Source organism: Nematostella vectensis, chromosome 9, assembly GCF_932526225.1.
Source record: "Nematostella vectensis chromosome 9, jaNemVect1.1, whole genome shotgun sequence".
In the NCBI taxonomy this organism is placed as follows: Eukaryota; Metazoa; Cnidaria; class Anthozoa; order Actiniaria; family Edwardsiidae; genus Nematostella; species Nematostella vectensis.
In genome coordinates, this window is record NC_064042.1 from 7,908,361 (window position 1) to 7,926,743 (window position 18,383).

General features: G+C 40.2%; 5 protein-coding genes across 7 annotated transcripts; 3 read left to right on the plus strand and 2 right to left on the minus strand.

Annotated features, from left to right (window-relative positions):
- The first annotated feature begins 830 nt into the window (after window positions 1-830).
- Window positions 831-3,064, plus strand: LOC5515428 (PI-PLC X domain-containing protein 2). Its single transcript, XM_001635555.3, has one exon. The coding sequence runs from the start codon at window positions 1,029-1,031 to the stop codon at window positions 2,016-2,018; it is 990 nt and encodes a 329-aa protein (XP_001635605.2). The 5' UTR covers window positions 831-1,028; the 3' UTR covers window positions 2,019-3,064.
- On the minus strand, window positions 2,836-3,850 carry LOC5515427 (MORN repeat-containing protein 4). Its single transcript, XM_001635495.3, has one exon. The coding sequence runs from the start codon at window positions 3,596-3,598 to the stop codon at window positions 3,107-3,109; it is 492 nt and encodes a 163-aa protein (XP_001635545.1). The 5' UTR covers window positions 3,599-3,850; the 3' UTR covers window positions 2,836-3,106.
- A 305-nt stretch (window positions 3,851-4,155) lies between these two features.
- LOC5515478 (basic immunoglobulin-like variable motif-containing protein) lies at window positions 4,156-9,300 on the plus strand. Its single transcript, XM_001635554.3, has 6 exons — window positions 4,156-4,793; window positions 5,115-5,210; window positions 5,347-5,451; window positions 5,933-6,160; window positions 6,658-6,741; window positions 8,109-9,300. The coding sequence occupies exons 1-6, from the start codon at window positions 4,387-4,389 to the stop codon at window positions 8,359-8,361; spliced, it is 1,173 nt and encodes a 390-aa protein (XP_001635604.3). The 5' UTR covers window positions 4,156-4,386; the 3' UTR covers window positions 8,362-9,300.
- On the minus strand, window positions 8,803-13,673 carry LOC5515426 (26S proteasome regulatory subunit 6B). Its single transcript, XM_001635494.3, has 7 exons — window positions 13,547-13,673; window positions 11,924-12,212; window positions 10,590-11,108; window positions 10,203-10,279; window positions 9,697-9,865; window positions 9,304-9,359; window positions 8,803-9,005 (listed from the first exon to the last, which is right to left on the minus strand). Exons 1-7 carry the CDS (start codon window positions 13,574-13,576, stop codon window positions 8,892-8,894), a joined length of 1,254 nt encoding a protein of 417 aa, XP_001635544.1. The 5' UTR covers window positions 13,577-13,673; the 3' UTR covers window positions 8,803-8,891.
- LOC5515425 (alpha-(1,3)-fucosyltransferase 11) lies at window positions 13,658-17,282 on the plus strand. 3 transcript variants are annotated; one of them, XM_032385152.2, is made up of 6 exons: window positions 13,686-13,828; window positions 13,915-14,020; window positions 15,161-15,292; window positions 15,323-15,632; window positions 15,940-16,059; window positions 16,375-17,282. In XM_032385152.2, the coding sequence occupies exons 2-6, from the start codon at window positions 13,963-13,965 to the stop codon at window positions 17,228-17,230; spliced, it is 1,476 nt and encodes a 491-aa protein (XP_032241043.1). In that variant the 5' UTR covers window positions 13,686-13,828; window positions 13,915-13,962; the 3' UTR covers window positions 17,231-17,282. The 3 variants fall into 3 exon arrangements, with proteins under 3 accessions (XP_032241042.1, XP_032241043.1, XP_032241041.1); XM_032385151.2 differs by having other exon boundaries at window positions 13,658-13,769; window positions 15,161-15,632; XM_032385150.2 differs by having other exon boundaries at window positions 15,161-15,632.
- The last annotated feature ends 1,101 nt before the right edge of the window (window positions 17,283-18,383 follow it).

Sequence of the window (18,383 nt, forward strand, 5' to 3'; positions counted from 1 at the left end):
AAGAAATCAGGCATAATTTCGGCACTTTTTTGGCTTTTTGCGAGAATTTCTAGTAGCATATATTAAGTTTAGCCAGGGGTTCATAAGTAGGGGCAATCATCTGCATTATATAAGTGTCACAGCGTTTCCTAGGATCAGGCTATTTTTAGACGCGCGTGCACGAACGGGCCAATCAGCTACGTTGACGTTGGTCGCGCGCGCTAGTGACGTGGGGTGCACGCGCAAATTTCAGTTAGGAAGAATATTTCTTTATCCATCATCCGTCGGTTTTGTTTGATCAACAAAAGAATTGCAAGCCAGAATTTAAATTCGTAGATAAAGTTGGATTCATCATTGAAGAAGAGAGCAACAAAAGTCAAAGTACCGAAGAGAAAACATAGCTTTTTGTCTGAGACTGCGCTTGCAGTTGAGCTCAGCCAAAACGTAAGCACTAAGGTCGCATCTGATTTGCTAATCCGCGCGTCTAAAAATAGCCTGATCCTAGGAAACGCCGTGACACCTATATAATACAAGAATGTGAGGGAGTTGATTGCCCCTACTTATGAGCCCCTGGTTTAGCATAATCGAGAGAAAGGCCACGCTTGAGCCCCCCCTCCCCCCCCCCAAAAAAAAAAAGTCGCAACAACAAAAAATGCTGCGTCAAAAGTTGGTTCACCAGTAGTCAATCGTACAACATCGCAATGCTGCCGCAAAAGATATACGACTTGTTGCTGCTCGTATTACTCCCACCTAAGACCTCTGCTTTCGCAGTCTGCTATTTGGGCTGCCTGTGCTGAATGCCCCAGCCCCTCCCCCATTTACCCACCCACAAATACTATCCCAGAATGCAACTGAGTCGGGAAATCGATACCAAAGCAAAATATAAGGTGATGGTCATGAGACCATCACCTCATGTTGAGAGTTCTTGCCTTTTCTCATCCCTTACAGATCCAATCTAGCGTAGTATAGCCAACAATACGTTGTAGTTGGCTTTCGTACCGTTTCAGTGTTAGATTGTTTGTGAGGTGTTAGATAGGGTTTGATTCAAGATGGCCAGCTTCGATGGTGAATCGTGGATGGAGAAACTACCAAAACACAAGCAAATGAGTCCACTTCAAGAGCTTGTGATTCCCGGAACACACGACTCCTGTTCATTTTCAGTCTCCGTCGACAACGATCTTAGTCCATCTGAACCGAAATGGATGAAATTACTGGTCAAAATATTTGGTAAACTGGCAAAATGGGTCATTTATAGATGGTCAAAAACTCAAGAATTGGATCTTGGGCAACAACTTATCCGTGGTTGTCGGTATATTGATATGCGCGTCGCTCTAAATCCCACTAATGGGGACTTTCAAACAGTTCATGGCCTCTATGGTGGACGGATAAGAAACCTCCTCCAGCCTGTCAAAGCATTTGTTACTGATCACCCAAAGGAAGTTGTGATTTTAGATTTCAATCATTTCTATAATATGGATGCTAGTGCCCACCAAAAATTATCAGGGGTAATCAAAGGTCTATTTGGAGACAGACTTCTTCCTCCTGGAAAAATTGGAGTCCAAATGACATTGAACGATGCCTGGGACATGGGGAAGAATGTCATTGTCACATATGACTACTCTGATGTCATTGAAGACAACCCTGAGTTCTGGTCGGGCTCAGACATTTATTCCCCTTGGGCCAATACTTCAAAACTTGCAACATTAATCAACTTCCTGAACACTGAAACCGAAAGCCACAGCCTTCCAAAAGGTTCTTTCCACATTGCACAAGGTCTTCTTTCACCAAACACCAAAGTGTTACTGGCTCATCTTACTAGTAGTCTAAAGGCGACTCTTGCTTTGAAGGCGACTCAAGGTATCACAAGCTGGCTCAAGAGTGTGGCTTTGAGCAATGCTCACACTTTTAACATCATCATAGCAGATTTTGTGGATTATGATGAGTTTGCAGAAACGGTTGTTGGTATGAATGCTGTGCAGGATGCAGTGAAGGTCCACTATTCAATTGCAATTTGTGAACAGATAAATAAAGTTATTTGAGGTTTATCAAATTTAAACCAAATGCAACAGTTAGTACATGTACTGACATGAGACCTTTTCCCAGCTGTATAAATCAACACAAGGTTGAAAAGGTATGTTAAACATCTCTGTGAAACAGTGTAGTTGCACTGATGTTTCAGTGCAGAGCCATTTTTATGCTCCGACAAAGGGCTAATGCTTGAAATGTCAGCGCAGCTACTCTGTTTCACAGAGGCGTTTAACATACCTTTTCAGCCTTGTTTTGATTCATACCTTGTCTACACCACGCCTTCAAAGACCATCTAGTTTTTCTACAGCTAGCCTGTAGTCTTTCTAGTTATACCACTGTTCACAGCAGATAGGTTTCTGTTCTTTATTCTTCTTTTTATTTTTTTATTTCTTTTTGACTTCCGGTCAGAAACATAAAGAACTTATCTACACCAGAGCTTTAACTGAAATCTGGCAGGTAGATTTGATACAAAACTGTGAGACTAGACTAAACAGGGGGAATCTAGGCTTAACAGTGGTTGTCAGTTAAATGTGGATTCACAGGAGTGTGTAGTGTGGTGCTGAGCAATATGGAGATTCAGCTGAAATAATCCCAGGGACATAATAATGGATTTCTTCAGGCTGTGACTCACAAAAGAAATCATCTCAAAACAACTACTAAATAATACGAAGGTAGTTTGCAAGCATTTGAAGAACAGATTATTACCATTATTACAACAATATCCCTGAAACAAAGGTCTAGCTGGATCCCTATATCACTCCACTCGTCACTACGCACTCCTGAGACTCTGCACTTTTCCGGCAGCCCTAAACAGAGCAGGCGGGCAGGTATGATGTAGTATGAACAGTTTTATTGCAATAATTCAACCACAGAATCAATAGTTAACATTTATTATGCAGTTTAAAAGAGAAAACTAGTAATGAAAAGCTATAAAGAGTATGACTTTTTCATTTTATTGAAATCCCTATGACATGTCTTAGATGTTCTTGTGATAAATCTTGAGTGTATAAGGTTAATATCATTGGTTGGGCAGCAGGAATAAAAAGTATTATGGGTATCATTGTAACGATACATCAGTCTATAGTTTGTCCCAAGAAAATCACTTGCGCCCTTTTCCCCAATCCGTCTTCAGGACAATATTTTTCGCAATGTCCGCTGCCTCGGCCGCAGATGCTCTGGCTTTGTTGACATCCTCTGTAGCATTCGTGCGAAACAACAGTTCGTTTCCACTGAATTCGCCTTCCTGTCGTGGGGTCCCGTGAGTACCATTGGGGAAAGTAATCAGTCCCATGCCCTCGATGCTTCCTTGCTTGAATTCGCCTTCAAACTTCATACCATCACTTCGAGTAAACGTACCATAACCATTGTATTTTCCTTCGCTGAACTCCCCGGCGTACGAGGACCCGTCAGGAAATTTTAATAAACCAGGTCCTTGGCAAAGACCTAGCATAAATTTGCCGACAAATTTTGTTCCATCGGTCATGACTAACATTCCATAGCCGTGTTTTCTCCCTTCTTCGCTCCACTCTCCTTCGTAAATATCTCCACCGGGATATGTAAACCTTTGCCACGCTACTGCTCCGGCGGTCATTTTAAAAGTCGTGAAGTATTGCTAGAAAAGATTTCTTTACCTTTCGCTATTTAAAGTATGTATGACTTCGACAAACTTATTTGCGACACAACTAATCTATTCCGTCGAAGAGCACCCTGCTGAGTTATTATATTGCCGTTCCAGAAAATTCAAGCTGCCAATTTTCAGGGCTTGGGTCTCTACAGAAACTTTTAATCTATGAATGCTTAGATTAGCGATATGTGGGTCGTTAAGAGCCATGCATTCATTAATTACACATAATTGAAAATTCACGGAATTTTCACCTTTCTTCTCACCAAGGCGATGATGTGTGAAAAATAAAAACATAACAGTCAAAATTTCCAGGCGTTCCCTCAAAAGCAAAGGTATTCGCTAAATTGCAAACAAAATGAAACATGGAAAAAATGATAATATTTTTATATGCCTATCTACTAAGATGCATATTTTTTTTCACCGTTCATATATAATGTCCTATCTTTTTTATTATTCATAAATAAAGAAGTATGTTGTTCATTGTGGCGGGCATCCTGTGGTAACTATGTCCAGTACCTCTCTTTTTTACCAAATAAAAATTTTACAAGATTCTGGTTGAGTACCTAATGTCACCAAACATTAGTGTCTGGATCTTTATTTGTCTGGTTTGTTAGCACTCTGTGGATGCAAGTTGACCAACAAACATGCGTTTAAGAAACTAGGGTTTGGTGAAGTTTCCTGCCTAACCGTGCAACTGACGTTTTTGGCGCGAAGTTTTTTTACACATCGATCTCCTGGTACTGGTAAACATAAACATGGGATCATATTGGAGTTCAGAAGTAAAAAACGACCCTGAAAGTTATGAAAGCTATAAATCAACCGATGAAAAACAGGAAGAACAGTTAGATCTCGCTCGAAATAAATCACAGCTGTCAAAACCTACTAAAGAGAACGTTGTACGGTACAGCTCTGAGGAGAAAAGTACAAATGATAGTAAGAGATTGTCTTCTAAATCTTGTGCTTGGGAGATTAGCTTGGATGGGTTCACAGTTCCAAAAAAGAAGAAGAAAATACCCAAGCAGTTTATATCCAAATCTAGCAAGATGGGAGGGTCACATGATAGGGTTGAGGATGCAAAGAGCATTGAGAGATACAAGAGTGATGTTATGATTGTCACACCAGAAGGGATGGCAGAGAGAAAGGTGTTGGATCTCAGACGATGGTAAGTCAGATTCAGGTGCATATCCAGGCTTTACAGATGGTGGTGGTTGGGAGGGGGGGGGGGCTGGATGTGTGTCATAGATATCATAGGCGGCCCCAATACTTTTGCGCTAAAGAGAAAAAAGATAACAATTCAAAAAAGAAAGACTTGAAACAGTTTTCAATTGTCAGCCCCCCACTTTTCAATATGCTCCACTGTCCCTGATATGGCAAAGGGTATTTTTAGCTGACCCTTCAAGCAAAGATCAACTTTGGCCAAAGAGGGTGCATGAAATTGAATAGTTTGTTATATATTTTAGACAAAGTTTCTATTTTCTTTCAGGTATTGCATGAGTCGGCCTCAGTATAAAAAGTCATGTGGAATATCATCACTCGTGTCCTGTTGGAATTTTATCTTCAGTACTCTTGGATCTGGAAAGTATGTTTAATGCACGAGTCAGGCAAATGCAAATTTAGGGGTAGCAATGATTTAATCCAAGACTTGCTGAGGCCCTGACACCTCACTCAGCACCATGAAAACCATTAGTTGACAACTAAAAGTCTGATATTTTAAGCCTTAGGCCGATATCACAAGAAGAAGTCATGACAATTCTTGGATTCAAGCCTCCATTTGGTGAGATTCGATTTGGGCCTTTCACCGGGAATGCTACACTTATGAGGTAAGGTGACATCAAAGAATCCTTCCAAACCAAAATGTTTGGTTGAGAGCGAGAACTGGGATTTAAATCTAGTAAGAAAAGTCTAAGAGCTAAAAAAACTCCCCATCTTACCTGACACGAAACAAAGAGCCTCTTGGCTTAAAAAGTGAACCCCATAATTACAACTGAGCTATGGGCCCCTGCTGCTGTGTTTTGTAACATGACTCAATTTTAAGGAGACATGGTCCCTGTAAAAAAAGTATTTTCAAGCCCCATTTATATCTAAGAGCTAAAAAAACTTCCCATCTTACCTGACACGAAACAAAGAGCCTCTTGGCTTAAAAAGTGAACCCCATAATTACAACTGAGCTATCTGCCCCTACTGCTGTGTTTTGTAACATGACTCAATTTTAAGGAGACATGGTCCCTGTAAAAAAAGTATTTTCAAGCCCCATTTATATCTTTGAGTCAATATAGCTTTTCTCTTGTTCCCAAATATCAGGTGGTTTCGCAAGCTCTGTGAACACTTCAATGTTCGTGGAAGGGCGTATTATCTTTATAAGCCAAAAGGGCGTGGTCGCACTATTGGAACTACTGGAGATGAGGCATTGATCAAGTTAAAGGATGGTCTCCGAGGCTCTGATACTGCTTACATATATCACTGCCATAATCATTACTTTTGTCCCATTGGCTATGAGGACACACCCAAAACGTCACTGGAAGCCTACAGGTACTGCAAATATATGTTTTTATACCAATTTTATTATTATCAAGATTGGTAGGTATGAGTACTGTACATTTTTTTGTATGGGTACTGTACTATTGTTTATTTCAAATACAAGATGATGTTATTTGCAATCCTCAACCTTTAGAGTTGTGCCATGCCAATGACAAATGCCTTCAATTTTGTTTTGCACTTTTAAGTGTAACTTAAAAGTTACAATATGCAAAAATCAATATATCAGTGTGAATTGGAGTAAATCTGTGTGTGCAAAAGTTAAAAGCACCAAGGATTCAAACGATTATGGGTAGTTTTTCCCCTCTTACCTTAGAGTTATGCTCATTTTCAGGGGCGTAGCCAGGGGGGTGGCCTAGGGGGCCCGCCCCCCCCCCCCCCCTCTAGCAGCCAAAAATACAGTATATGTATGAATCATCTAAAATACAGAAGAAAATGCCTTGGAAGTCCCTTTTGGCCACTCATTTTTGAGTGTTGTATTTCCAATTTAGATTGAGCCTTGCTGCAAATGAGGTGATCACATGGATACTAATAGGTGACCCAAGCTCCAAGCATTCTGCCATCCACTGCAAGAGGTATGAGCACTGTTGAAAGCATCAGCACAGGGTGGTGTACAAGATCAGGGGCATGCACAATACAATGGGGGTTCCCAGGGAAGTAGAGCACCAGCACCAAAACAGGGGTATACTGAGGGGGGTACACAAGGGAAGTAGAGTACCAGCACCAAAACAGGGGTATACTGAGGGGGGTACACAAGGGAAGTAGAGCACCAGCACCAAAACAGGGGTATACTCAGGGGGGTACACAAGGGGAGTACCAGCACCAAAACAGGGGTATACTGAGGGGGGTACACAAGGAGAGTACCAGCACCAAAACAGGGGTATACTCAGGGGGGTACACCAGGGAAGTAGAGTACCAGCATTAAAACAGGGGTATACTCAGGGGGGTACACAAGGGGAGTACCAGCACCAAAACAGGGGTATACTCAGGGGGGTACACAAGGGGAGTACCAGCACCAAAACAGGGGTATACTCAGGGGGGTACACAAGGGAAGTAGAGTACCAGCACCAAAACAGGAGTATACTCAGGGGGGTACACAAGGGGAGTACCAGCACCAAAACAGGGGTATACTCAGGGGGGTACACAAGGGAAGTAGAGCACCAGCACCAAAACAGGGGTATACTGAGGGGGGTTCACAAGGGAAGTAGAGTACCAGCACCAAAACAGGGTTATACTCAGGGGGGTACACAAGGGGAGCACCAGCACCAAAACAGGGGTATACTCAGGGGGGTACAGAAGGGAAGTAGAGCACCAGCACCAAAACAGGGGTATACTCAGGGGGGTACAGAAGGGAAGTAGAGCACCAGCACCAAAACAGGGGTATACTCAGGGGGGTACACAAAGGAAGTAGAGCACTAGCACCAAAACAGGGGTATACTCAGGGGGGTACACCAGGGAAGTAGAGTACCAGCACCAAAACAGGGGTATACTCAGGGGGGTACACAAGGGGAGTACCAGCACCAAAACAGGGGTAAACTGAGGGGGGTACACAAGGGAAGTAGAGTACCAGCACCAAAACAGGGGTATACTCAGGGGGGTACACAAGGGGAGTAACAGCACCAAAACAGGGGTATACTGAGGGGGGTACACAAGGGGAGTACCAGCACCAAAACAGGGGTATACTCAGGAGGGTACACAAGGGGAGTGAAGCCCCATAGACAGCGCCATAACAATGAGTCAGGTGAATATAAGCGCAACAGAAGTGTGGGCATGACAACTGTAAACACAAGTGCATGTCAACATGACACAACTCTTAAAAACACCCTGTAATTGGGGCAAGTATTGGAAAAAACCCTGCCCCTGATGAGGGAAAGATCATGGACCCTGCTTATGTTTGCATTTACTTAATATACCTATAAATGTTTTGTTATTATTTCCTTAGATGGATTGACATTGATACAGACTTGAACTGTGAAAACCCATACCACATGAATATACGACAGCTGCACAAAGGCATCCAGGAGCGCAACACCAAGAAGGTGGGCAGCAACTTGCACTGCATCATGGCATTCCAGAGGAGCAAGTGGCAGGGGAGGGGTGGAGTTTTGGAAAAGGAGAAATCAGTAGAGGACATAAGGGAGGCAAGCGAAGAAAGTGAACAGAACTCCACAGATGAGAGTGAATCGGATAACTGAAGGTTTATACCAAAGTCTTCCCATATTCTAGCCATCTAACATGTATTTATAGAATGGATATGAAAGTCCAGTTGTCTTTGTTTTTTTTTATTTGACACCATACGTTAGTGCTAACATGAGGCCTTTAATATAGAGTGTACGAAGGTTCCCATTACTGTAAATATGTGTGTATATATCAAAAGTAATATATAGATTAATGCATTATAAGTCCAATAGAGCCTTTGGTGTTTTATTTGATGTAAACAAATTTGCACCTTGGTAGTGTATTTTGTAAATTAACTTGAAGTAGACTGAAAGGGGGAGGGTGTCAGTGAAGGTTTCAAGCAGGTAGATGTGGGGGCGCAATGGCATTAACTGCTGTGCAGTAGACTAGATACTGTACACCTAGTCGTAACAAGCATTGGTTAAAACCTAGGCAATGATTTACTATAATCCCCACACTCAGAAGAACGCTGCACATTTATTCACACAACAAGACTGTTTACAATATTAGGCATATCGATGGAGGAAACTGAGTGTAGGGCAGGAGATTATTTGTAGAACTCATGTTCTTGTTCGTCTTTCTTGACGTTGTTTTTATATCCTTTCTCAAAGTCCTTTGCCAGGATAATGTATCTGTTTTCCCGCACTGCCTGCATACCAGCCTGAAAATAACACAGGTGTTATAAAGCACACTACAGCAAGGGTAGTAGGGACATTTTACTTTATTTGCCTATCACCACATTTAAAATCCATAAATTCCACCACAACAAATTATGCTGTCACTAATGTTTCAAGATCATGCCTTATAAAACACTTGAATCAGACCACAATAGCTGATGCTGTCACTAGTCTGTATAACAAGCCTCATAAGCCTCCCCTGGAATCAAACCACAACTGGTGCTGTTGCTAGTGTGATCCAGGCTAAAGGGTAAATAAAGATAGTTGCTCAGCCTTGCATACCTCTTGGCAGACAGCATTAATGTCTGCACCACTAATCTTGTCTGGTCGTGCCACATCTGCAATTCTGTCAAGGAATTTCTTATGCATAGTGTTGATTTGACAGAATCCTATACCATAAATACTTGAATTTTTCAATTTGCAAGGGGGGTACTTAATATTTTTACATATTTAAAGGAGGTCTTATCAAAATAGACTTCAGCTGTACATGTATATGAGTATTTCATCTTTAATTTCTTTTCTTTTTTTGGAGGGGGGGGGGGGGGGAAGAACAGTCCAGTAGAGTATTTAATAATAAATTTCTTTCTTTCTTTGTAGTGGGGGGGGGGGGGGGGGGGGGGGAGTACAGTCCGGTTGTGGGGTCAATGGCTTAAAAGTATAGATGAATAAGGATACAATCCTCTAGGTCAACCTCTTCTGATAGGTTCATCTTATTTGTTATGGTCGAGAAAATAAGTCGCTTCTGTCGGCGGTCAGGCAGAGGGAACTCTATCTTACGATCCAACCGGCCAGGTCGTAACAGGGCAGGGTCCAGTGTATCTTGTCTGTTTGTTGCCATGATAACCTGTAAACAATCCATAAAAACTATGGCTTGACATTTACAAATGGTGCTATGCAACCCATATAGGAGCTTTACAGCCTTAGATTGTTGCTTGGCTTTTGGATCCAAAACTTTTCATTGGCAATTCAGCAATGTCAATCAATTATCTCAACCTATCAATAAAATGCAATGGGTTTTTTGTCAAGCCTTTAACCAGCCCAAAAGCTTTTTCCTAAAAGTGACTTTAAGGACAGCCAGTATTATCAAAAAAAATTGGATTTGGGTCTAAGCGGGAACTATGTAATTGGTTGGAAATACAGTAGCTCAATCCTATTAGTGAACTTATTGAGTGCTTTCATACCTTAACATTAACATTCTGATCAAATCCATCCATTTGGTTGAGTAATTCCAGAAGGATCCTCTGTACCTCTCTGTCAGCTGTTGATAACAACCAAGAACATTACATACCATTTACACACAAAAATGTTACCATATTTATACTAATAAGGCTTCTTCTTCAGGGTTTTATACCATTCTATACGGTTATCTTAATTTGAAGTGTTTAAAAGGATAGGGATGATTTCTTTGTCTTTAATGTTTCATGAAAAATAATTTGTAAAACAATGATCCATAAAATATACCTAGATTATTTTTCATAAAATCAAATATGAACAAATATGGGAGACCAAAAAAGTTACTGTTTACAAAGAAAAGAACACATCACTCATTTTATGCAATAAATCCTTACCCCCAGTCTGCGCATCAAATCTCTTGGTTGCTATGGCATCAATCTCATCAATGAAAATGATAGCAGGCGCATTTTCCTTGGCTAACCTAAATACATCCCTGACCATACGAGGGCCTTCTCCCAAGTATTTCTGGACAAACTCTGAGCCAACAACTCGTATGAATGCTGCTGTTGTGTGGTGCGCGACTGCCTTGGCCAGCATAGTCTTGCCGCAGCCAGGGGGGCCATACAGGAGAACACCTCTAGGCGGATCAATGCCAATTTGTTTATAGAGCTCAAAGTGAGTAAGAGGTAACTCTACTGCTTCTCTGATCTCTTGCTTTTGTATATCCATGCCTCCAATCTCAGCGTACGAGACGTTGGGCTTCTCTTCATTTGTAAGCATGGCTATACTACTATCAGCTTCAGGAGGGAGGATGTCAACGAGGGCGTTTGAGTGCTTGTGTAGTGCTACTGAAGCACTGGGTTTTAGAAGCTCTTTATCTATGGTTGAGAGGATTCTGACATAATAGTTGGAGCCTGCAATCAGTAAAACAATCATGAGTACCTAACATATCAGAACAAAAGTTAACGCTAGCCTGACATACAGTATACATACAAACACCTATTTCAATAAATGTTGTCAGTGCAAACGGCAAATGGCAATTGTCAAATGGCAGTTCTTCTATTAAAAAATACCTTGAAACTTGTCAAACTTCTACTGACTGAAGGAAGATGTAGATAATTTCTGCGATTATACTACTTATCATCTTTATTATTACAAAAAATTATACCCATAAGGAGTGATTGGTCTTATAACAGCCATTTGCCATTTGCACTGACAACATTTATTGAAATAGGTGTATATTGATCCTAGCTACTACATGTGCTGAGAGTAATATAAATTCATTTCTAAATAACTGTGTTGTGTATCAAGAAAACAACAGTGAGTCCACAGGTCAGAAAATCCAATGGCTGATAAAAAAAGTGAGTACCGTATGATACCCATTATAACTATGTACTAAGGTAACAGCATACCCACTGCCTTAATTCACACAGATTACATAATCTTAGAAAAGCAAGTGAGCCAACAACGTTTTGGAATATTGAGTTCAGGATATCATGGGTAAGATTTAGGTACATCAAGGTCAGGTGATGATTGGTAAGATTTAGGTATATCAAGGTCATGTGGTCTTGGGTAACATCTGGGCATACTATGGTAAGTTAAGGCTACCATGGGTAACTTTTGGGTATATTACTTTAGTTACTTAAATTCAGGCTGTAATAGGTAATAGGTTAGAGTGTGAAAACCTAAACCTGTAGTGATTCTAAAGGAAAAGGCATAAAGAGCTTACCAGTTGTGGAAGCAACAATACCAGTGTTCTGGTCAACAGCTTCCAGGAACTGCCCAATCACTAGTGGAACTGACTGGATTCTCTTGACCTCCTCTTGAGCATGCAGCAGCTCCTTCTTCAGGTTTTTCTGTTCATCTTTGATGTACTCTTCCTGGACTTCCAGGAACTCCAGCTGTTTTTCCAGCTTCTTGTATGTGATGTAGAGGTCATCCATCTCCGGGTCTACAGGGCTACACAGAGAACTGATGGTCCCGGCGGTGGTTGGTCTACTGCTGGTACTCTTATCCTCCTGAAAATTCATTGGATGAAACCATTTAAATTCATTGGATGAAACCATTTAAATTCATTGGATGAAACCATTTAAATTCATTGGATGAAACCATTCAAATTCATTGGATGAAACCATTTAAATTCATTGGATGACACCATTTAAATTCATTGGATGAAACCATTTAAATTCATTGGATGAAACCATTTAAATTCATTGGATGAAACCATTTAAATTCATTGGATGAAACCATTTAAAAATTTTATGGATACACTTTGTCTATGTTTTTGTTTGTTTTCGAATATTGAATTAGTAGAGTCTTACCCTTTGCTATGATAATCATTACTTGTTGTTTTGTTGGCTATTTTTGCTTGATTTTATTGTGCTAAAATCGCAAAATGCTCATAATCTTTATTAAAACAGGAAATAAATAAATAAAGCATCACAGAATAGCCTTTGGCATAAAAGGCATGTTTCAAAGGTAAGCCATCACTCTTGCTGTACTGGCATTTGAAATGTGTTGTTTTTTAATTTCATTGCCAATTTAATTTAATACCTAGAAATCAACAAATTTTAAGCAGTTCTATGATATTGCCTTGTGTGTACAAACATCATTTTCAACTCAGTAATCATGAAATTCCTTGTACAGCTCTGCTGTTTTATATTTCTTAACTCTTCGTGGAAGAAGTTGTAACATGAATAATTCCTGATAAGAAAGGCCCCGATGTGAGATTTGATTTCTTTAAAACGGTGTTTTATTAGTCTGTCCGGAAGCTTTTACTTAATTTCCTTTGCAAATAAGAATTATCAAAATTTATTTTAAAAGTGTCCAAAGTAATTGTGTCCGTCTTGGGCTAAACTGCTGAGGGGCCTGAAAAGAGTGAAAGAGCAGTGTGATTTGTTTAAAACACATAATCTATTCAAAATATCGATAATGATGAAGAGTAACTCGTGGAGACGAATTTTACGAAAAAGTAAAATCTGGTAAAACATTGAATTGAAATATGAAAGACGATGTTAGTGGCACAATATTTCCCAGTCCAGTGGTCATCGTAAACACGTGTTACCCCCAAAAAGAAAAACTCATAAAAATATAGCATGTTCTAAATCCAAGAGCAGCTACAAGCCTGAATCTGTCGAAATTAAAATAAGAAAAACCGGCATTTTGGGTTCACCGAACGTGACTCGGCAAAAACGACCTTGTCATGCCATTACAAAGCTGTCAAATTGGTAGTATTCAGGATTTGTTTAGAAAAAAACTCTCAGAAAAGATACTAAATATACCAGGCAACAACCAATATCAACCAAAAAGAATCAAATCTCAATTATCTACAGTAAAAACCGTCTTTTCTGACCTGTGGTTGTATAATTCCGATTTCCTCCATCTTGGTTTTTTTGTCTACTTTGGGGCTGAGTTCCCCGGATGTCCAATGGGGTTGACCGCTGAAGTGTTGTAGTGCACCGCAGGCACGCGTTTCTTCCCTCCTTGTTTTGTCGTATTTTATTTATTTTCTTTTGTTTTGCAAAAGATTTGAAATAGATTTATAAAGTTGCACAAGGAAGAATAAGGAAAACCAGGTATTATTAATATACGCGAAATTAGATGTAGAAACAGCTGTACCTAAGTAGAAAGTCAAGTAAGTAAGCTTAAGTCCTGTCGATTGCTTTTCTAACACAGCTAATTGCTCTTCTTATCCATTTCTCTATTTTTTGATTTGGACAGATTACACGACTACATTTGTGTCAATACTTCAAGTTCACAAAGGCTGTGATGTTCTCTTCCACTGTTTGTATTGCTATCTTGGCAGCTTTAAGTGCTATTAGTATTGGTGAGTGTTTTTACACGTATCATTTGTTTTGAATTTTAGGCGCCCATTTTGAGAAATGACATATAAATATCATTAGATGTTCTACATAGTTTTAGAGATTAAAACTTATTATTTTTAATGATGACCACTGAAAATTGAGCAATATAAAAACTGATAAAAAGTCAGTATCATTCAATGGAAATTTTGATGATTGTTAGTATATATAAAAACCGGGAACCTCGCAAGAACAAGCGATTTGATTGGTTGAGAAACTCGGGATGAAATGCAATATACACCTCCTAGGAGGTGGATATTTTTCTTTCCCCCGAAATCAAACAAAATGGGGGGTGTAACAGCCGATTTGCAAGTGTTTCCAAAATGAAAATTGCACTAAAGCTTGTTTTATATACTAAAACAATCTAAAACAATTATACCATTTCCATTTCGACAGCTAATGCCTTTAAAAATATGTACCTTGAGCTAGCCTTTTTGCAGGTGGTACTTGGTGTTATTATTGCGGAAAACCCTATCGGTTCGGTGACCGGGCGCCATAGTTTTTGCACTCACCCCCAGGAACCACGCGGCTTAAATAGAAGATGGCACCCTATCCCTAAACAGAGAGGGGTTTCTCCACGATAATAGCTAGCCACAATAATTAGCCTGCTAGCAGGCTAACCTCGAGCCTTGGCTCTCTGTAGATATTTTGACACTATCCACCTCAATGGAAATGGTATAATTGTTAAGTATTCGCCAATCTATAACAAAAATCACAAGAATGATTGACAGCCGATCAAATCGATTGGTATCAAAGTTGAAATCAATCAATCAATGGCAGCATTAACAATGAATAATCATCATTTCTAAGAAAAATTAACCATAACTTACTTTAGATATTTGGAATTGCATGAGACAAATATTCACTAATGCAGTCCAAGTTTTAATCATTTTCTTTAAATTCTGTTGGGGGGAGGGGAGAGGGATTTATATGAATAATCAGCCTTTCTAGAGCCATAAGTTAGAAAACTTTAAACAGTCTTTATGTATACCCTCGCAAATAAATTTTATTGTATTGTATATTGTCGAAAAAATAGCCATCCCCTTTATTAAACCATGTAATCCAATTTTTTTCTATTTCCTCTTTTGATTTAAACTGGTTTACAGATTTCAGGGGATTGCTTGCTGATATGCCACCCCCTCAAAAACCCTGCTCCCAAGATGGCTACTGCCACATAAGTGACAAAAACCAACATGAAGGAAACTCTGATATCAATCACAACAAAGCAAAATATGCCGTGCCGTTGACTGACAACTCCCCCCTTGCCATACCGTTGACTGACAACTCCCCCCTTGTGCCCAAGGGAACAAAACCCATCATACTATGGTGGACGGAACATATCTTCCCACACGACAAATCGCAAACAAGTCATGAGATTTACTGCAAAAAGGGGGGCTGTATTACAACAATTGAGAGAAAGTTGAAGGATGATCCGTCTACTCGCGCCATGATGTTTTACGGGACAGACCTCCGTGCCGATGACCTGCCTCTTCCAAGGGTTCCCTGGCATGAGTGGGCTCTGTTCCATGAGGAGTCACCCAAAAACAACTGGATGCTGACGCATGAAGATGCACTCAGGTAGCCATAACAACTAGAGAGAGATGCAGAGCATCTTGGGGCAACCGAGTGTGACACTGATCAATACTAATTGTCAGTGATATCCCCTGGCTAAGACTACCAGGATACCCTTAGCAGTTTTGTCCTCTCAACACTTAGATTGCATCAGCTTGAAATTTATACTCATAATTTCATTAATAGAGCCAGAGCCACTAAGTAATACTACAAAGTCAATTTTCTACATTGAAATATGCTGGAACCATACTTGTAGTTGTTGCAATGGTTGGAAGAAACTATATTATTATATTAATTATTTTCACCACTCTAGGATGTTTAACCATACTGCAACATTTCGCCGTGAATCAGACTACCCCCTCTCATCCCAGTTCATCCGGGACGCAAGAGACTGGACCTCCACCCAGGCCATTCCTGTCAGTGAGAAAAACAGGTTGGTTGGTTTCTTTCTTCAATCTGTACCAATAAGCCAGATTTAAGATGAATACCAGCTGATAGATGGAAATGGACCTAGTTGTCTCCTAATTTTGCCTTAGCAGGGCCCTCAGAAGCGAAATGGGGGATGGGTGGCTGAAGGGTAATGGCTGGAGTGTGGTAGAGGGAGGGGCTGCAGACAATGGTCTGGGGCGCATTTCGCACTTTGGTTCTGATGTCTAGGTCGCTGAAGCGTTTATACGTGATTCCTTTGTAATTATTTTGTGTGTGTGTGTGTGTGTGTGAAATATGAATATTTTATTTATTTTTTTAGGCTCAAAAAGGAAAAAGGGTTCGCCGCAATAGTGTACGTGCAAAGAGACTGCTACACACCCTCGGACCGCGAAGCGTACGTGCATGAGCTCATGAAACACATTCCTGTGGATTCCTATGGCCCTTGTTTAAACAACAAACAAATGCCTGAGGAAATCGACGGGTTCCTTAAATTGCACAGCCCCGCCTTCTACGATTTCCTCGCGCAGTACAAATTCCACATCGCGTTTGAAAATGCAATTTGCCAAGATTACATGACAGAAAAGTTGTTTAGGCCAATCGAAGTTGGCTCGGTGCCGATCTATATGGGCTCTCCTAAAGCTCGGGATTGGATGCCGAACAACAAAACGGGAATTTTCGTGAACGATTTCAAGAGCCCAAAAGAGCTAGCAAAATTTATTAAAGATTTGGACGCAAATGACCAAGAGTATGAGAAGTATTTGGAGTATAAACAGAGTGGGAAGATAACAAACAAGTTTCTATTAAATGCTCTGGAAACTCGACCGTGGAGAATTCTAGGAGACTGGGACAAAGTCAATTTTGGACACCGTATGTACGCAGGATTTGAATGTCATGTGTGCGACCGCATCCATGAACGACAAGAGGCATTGCGGGCGCACCAATTAAATCCAGAGAAAATCCCGCCCCCTCCCCTAAGGGTCGCGAAGGCTGAGCATCTAGCCTGCCCAGAGCCTAAAATGTCCATTGAGAAAAAGAAAGGAGTAAATAAAAGTGTCAACTACTGGGAGGGAGTAAAAGAGGCGACAGCAATGAGAAAGATGATTGAAGCCGGAGAAACAGATTCGAAGAATTTCAAACCAAAGTATTTAAAAGAGAAAACTGATCACTACAATTGATGATCATAACGTATTTTATTGTACTTACAGAATTAAAATTTATTAGAATGCATTTTATTATTTGATTTAAAATCTTTATGTTTCTCTTCTTTTGACCTTCTAACATTTCCTTGACCTACAACACAGCACCAAAGCTCACTTGATTCATATAGCGACACTTTCGTGAATAATATTGACATTTAATTCGACCTCCTGAGCGCTAGGTGAGTATACCCCACCTAGATACAAAGATTGCGCATCAGAATAGATATGAAATTATTTGCATCGAACAGGCGTATAGAGGTTCCGTCTAAATCGTGCCATATAGTACGTATTATGTCCTTGTCCTATATAAAGTCTGCGCCCTGCAATAAGCCCATTTAGATAGATTAACTGGAAAATAACGGGGTACTTCAGCACTTACTGTGTTGATAGACTTCTTATACGGTGAATTCTCTTAATTATCTCTAGATGGGAATTTGATGTCGTTGAGGTGATATCTGCGATTTTATTGTCTCGCTTTAATCCCTACATAGAATACTGCTGTAATTACTGAAGTATAAAGAAATACCTAGTCTTTTGACGGTTCAAAGGTTTCATCGACCGCACTAAAAATACTTTTTAAACTACTTGCCCTGTTATGTGTTTTGATGTGAGAATTATGCCTTGCGAAGAAATCAACTTAAGATTTTACCCTTACGAACCTTGTGAGCGACTGTTATATACACCTGGATTGTTCTCATAGTTGTGTAACGAAAGTCTCCAATTCTAGAAAACCTTTGTTTGTTACATGGTGGAAATCAAGTCGACCAAAAAAATGTATTTCTCCTTTCTGACTAAAGTAAGGTATGACTATTTTAATACACATTCTTTTATAAGAACTTCCAATTTTCAGTTAAGGCTGCAGGGTCGTACCCAGGCGGGTGCACCTCCCACCCCCCACAACAGCGGATAGTCCAATTCCGGTTTGCAATAGACAAGCTATTTGTAGACAAAACTATAAAGCATAAGTGAGTTAGATAAAAAAATAAAGGCTTTTTGGTATGTTATAAATAAGTCAAATTCGATAATAAACGTCCCGTGAAGATACGCTGCAATGACGTAAAAAACATTTTTGTTCTAGAAAAATCCTGGGTAATGGCCTGATGCTGGCCCGTATTTTTGGGACATTTCT

Excerpts from the sequence above, each read along its gene's own strand:
- LOC5515428 (XM_001635555.3), top strand. The coding sequence starts at position 1,029 with ATGGCCAGCTTCGATGGTGAATCGTGGATGGAGAAACTACCAAAACAC.
- LOC5515427 (XM_001635495.3), bottom strand. The coding sequence starts at position 3,598 with ATGACCGCCGGAGCAGTAGCGTGGCAAAGGTTTACATATCCCGGTGGA.
- LOC5515478 (XM_001635554.3), top strand. The coding sequence starts at position 4,387 with ATGGGATCATATTGGAGTTCAGAAGTAAAAAACGACCCTGAAAGTTAT. Across the intron at positions 6,161-6,657 it reads ACGTCACTGGAAGCCTACAG|ATTGAGCCTTGCTGCAAATG; the intron begins GTACTGCAAATA and ends TTTCCAATTTAG. Across the intron at positions 6,742-8,108 it reads TCTGCCATCCACTGCAAGAG|ATGGATTGACATTGATACAG; the intron begins GTATGAGCACTG and ends TTATTTCCTTAG.
- LOC5515426 (XM_001635494.3), bottom strand. The coding sequence starts at position 13,576 with ATGGAGGAAATCGGAATTATACAACCACAG. Across the intron at positions 11,109-11,923 it reads TATTGTTGCTTCCACAACTG|GCTCCAACTATTATGTCAGA; the intron begins GTAAGCTCTTTA and ends TACTGATTGCAG. Across the intron at positions 9,006-9,303 it reads TTAATGCTGTCTGCCAAGAG|GCTGGTATGCAGGCAGTGCG; the intron begins GTATGCAAGGCT and ends TGTTATTTTCAG.
- LOC5515425 (XM_032385151.2), top strand. The coding sequence starts at position 13,963 with ATGTTCTCTTCCACTGTTTGTATTGCTATCTTGGCAGCTTTAAGTGCT. Across the intron at positions 14,021-15,160 it reads TTTAAGTGCTATTAGTATTG|ATTTCAGGGGATTGCTTGCT; the intron begins GTGAGTGTTTTT and ends ACTGGTTTACAG. Across the intron at positions 15,633-15,939 it reads ACGCATGAAGATGCACTCAG|GATGTTTAACCATACTGCAA; the intron begins GTAGCCATAACA and ends TCACCACTCTAG.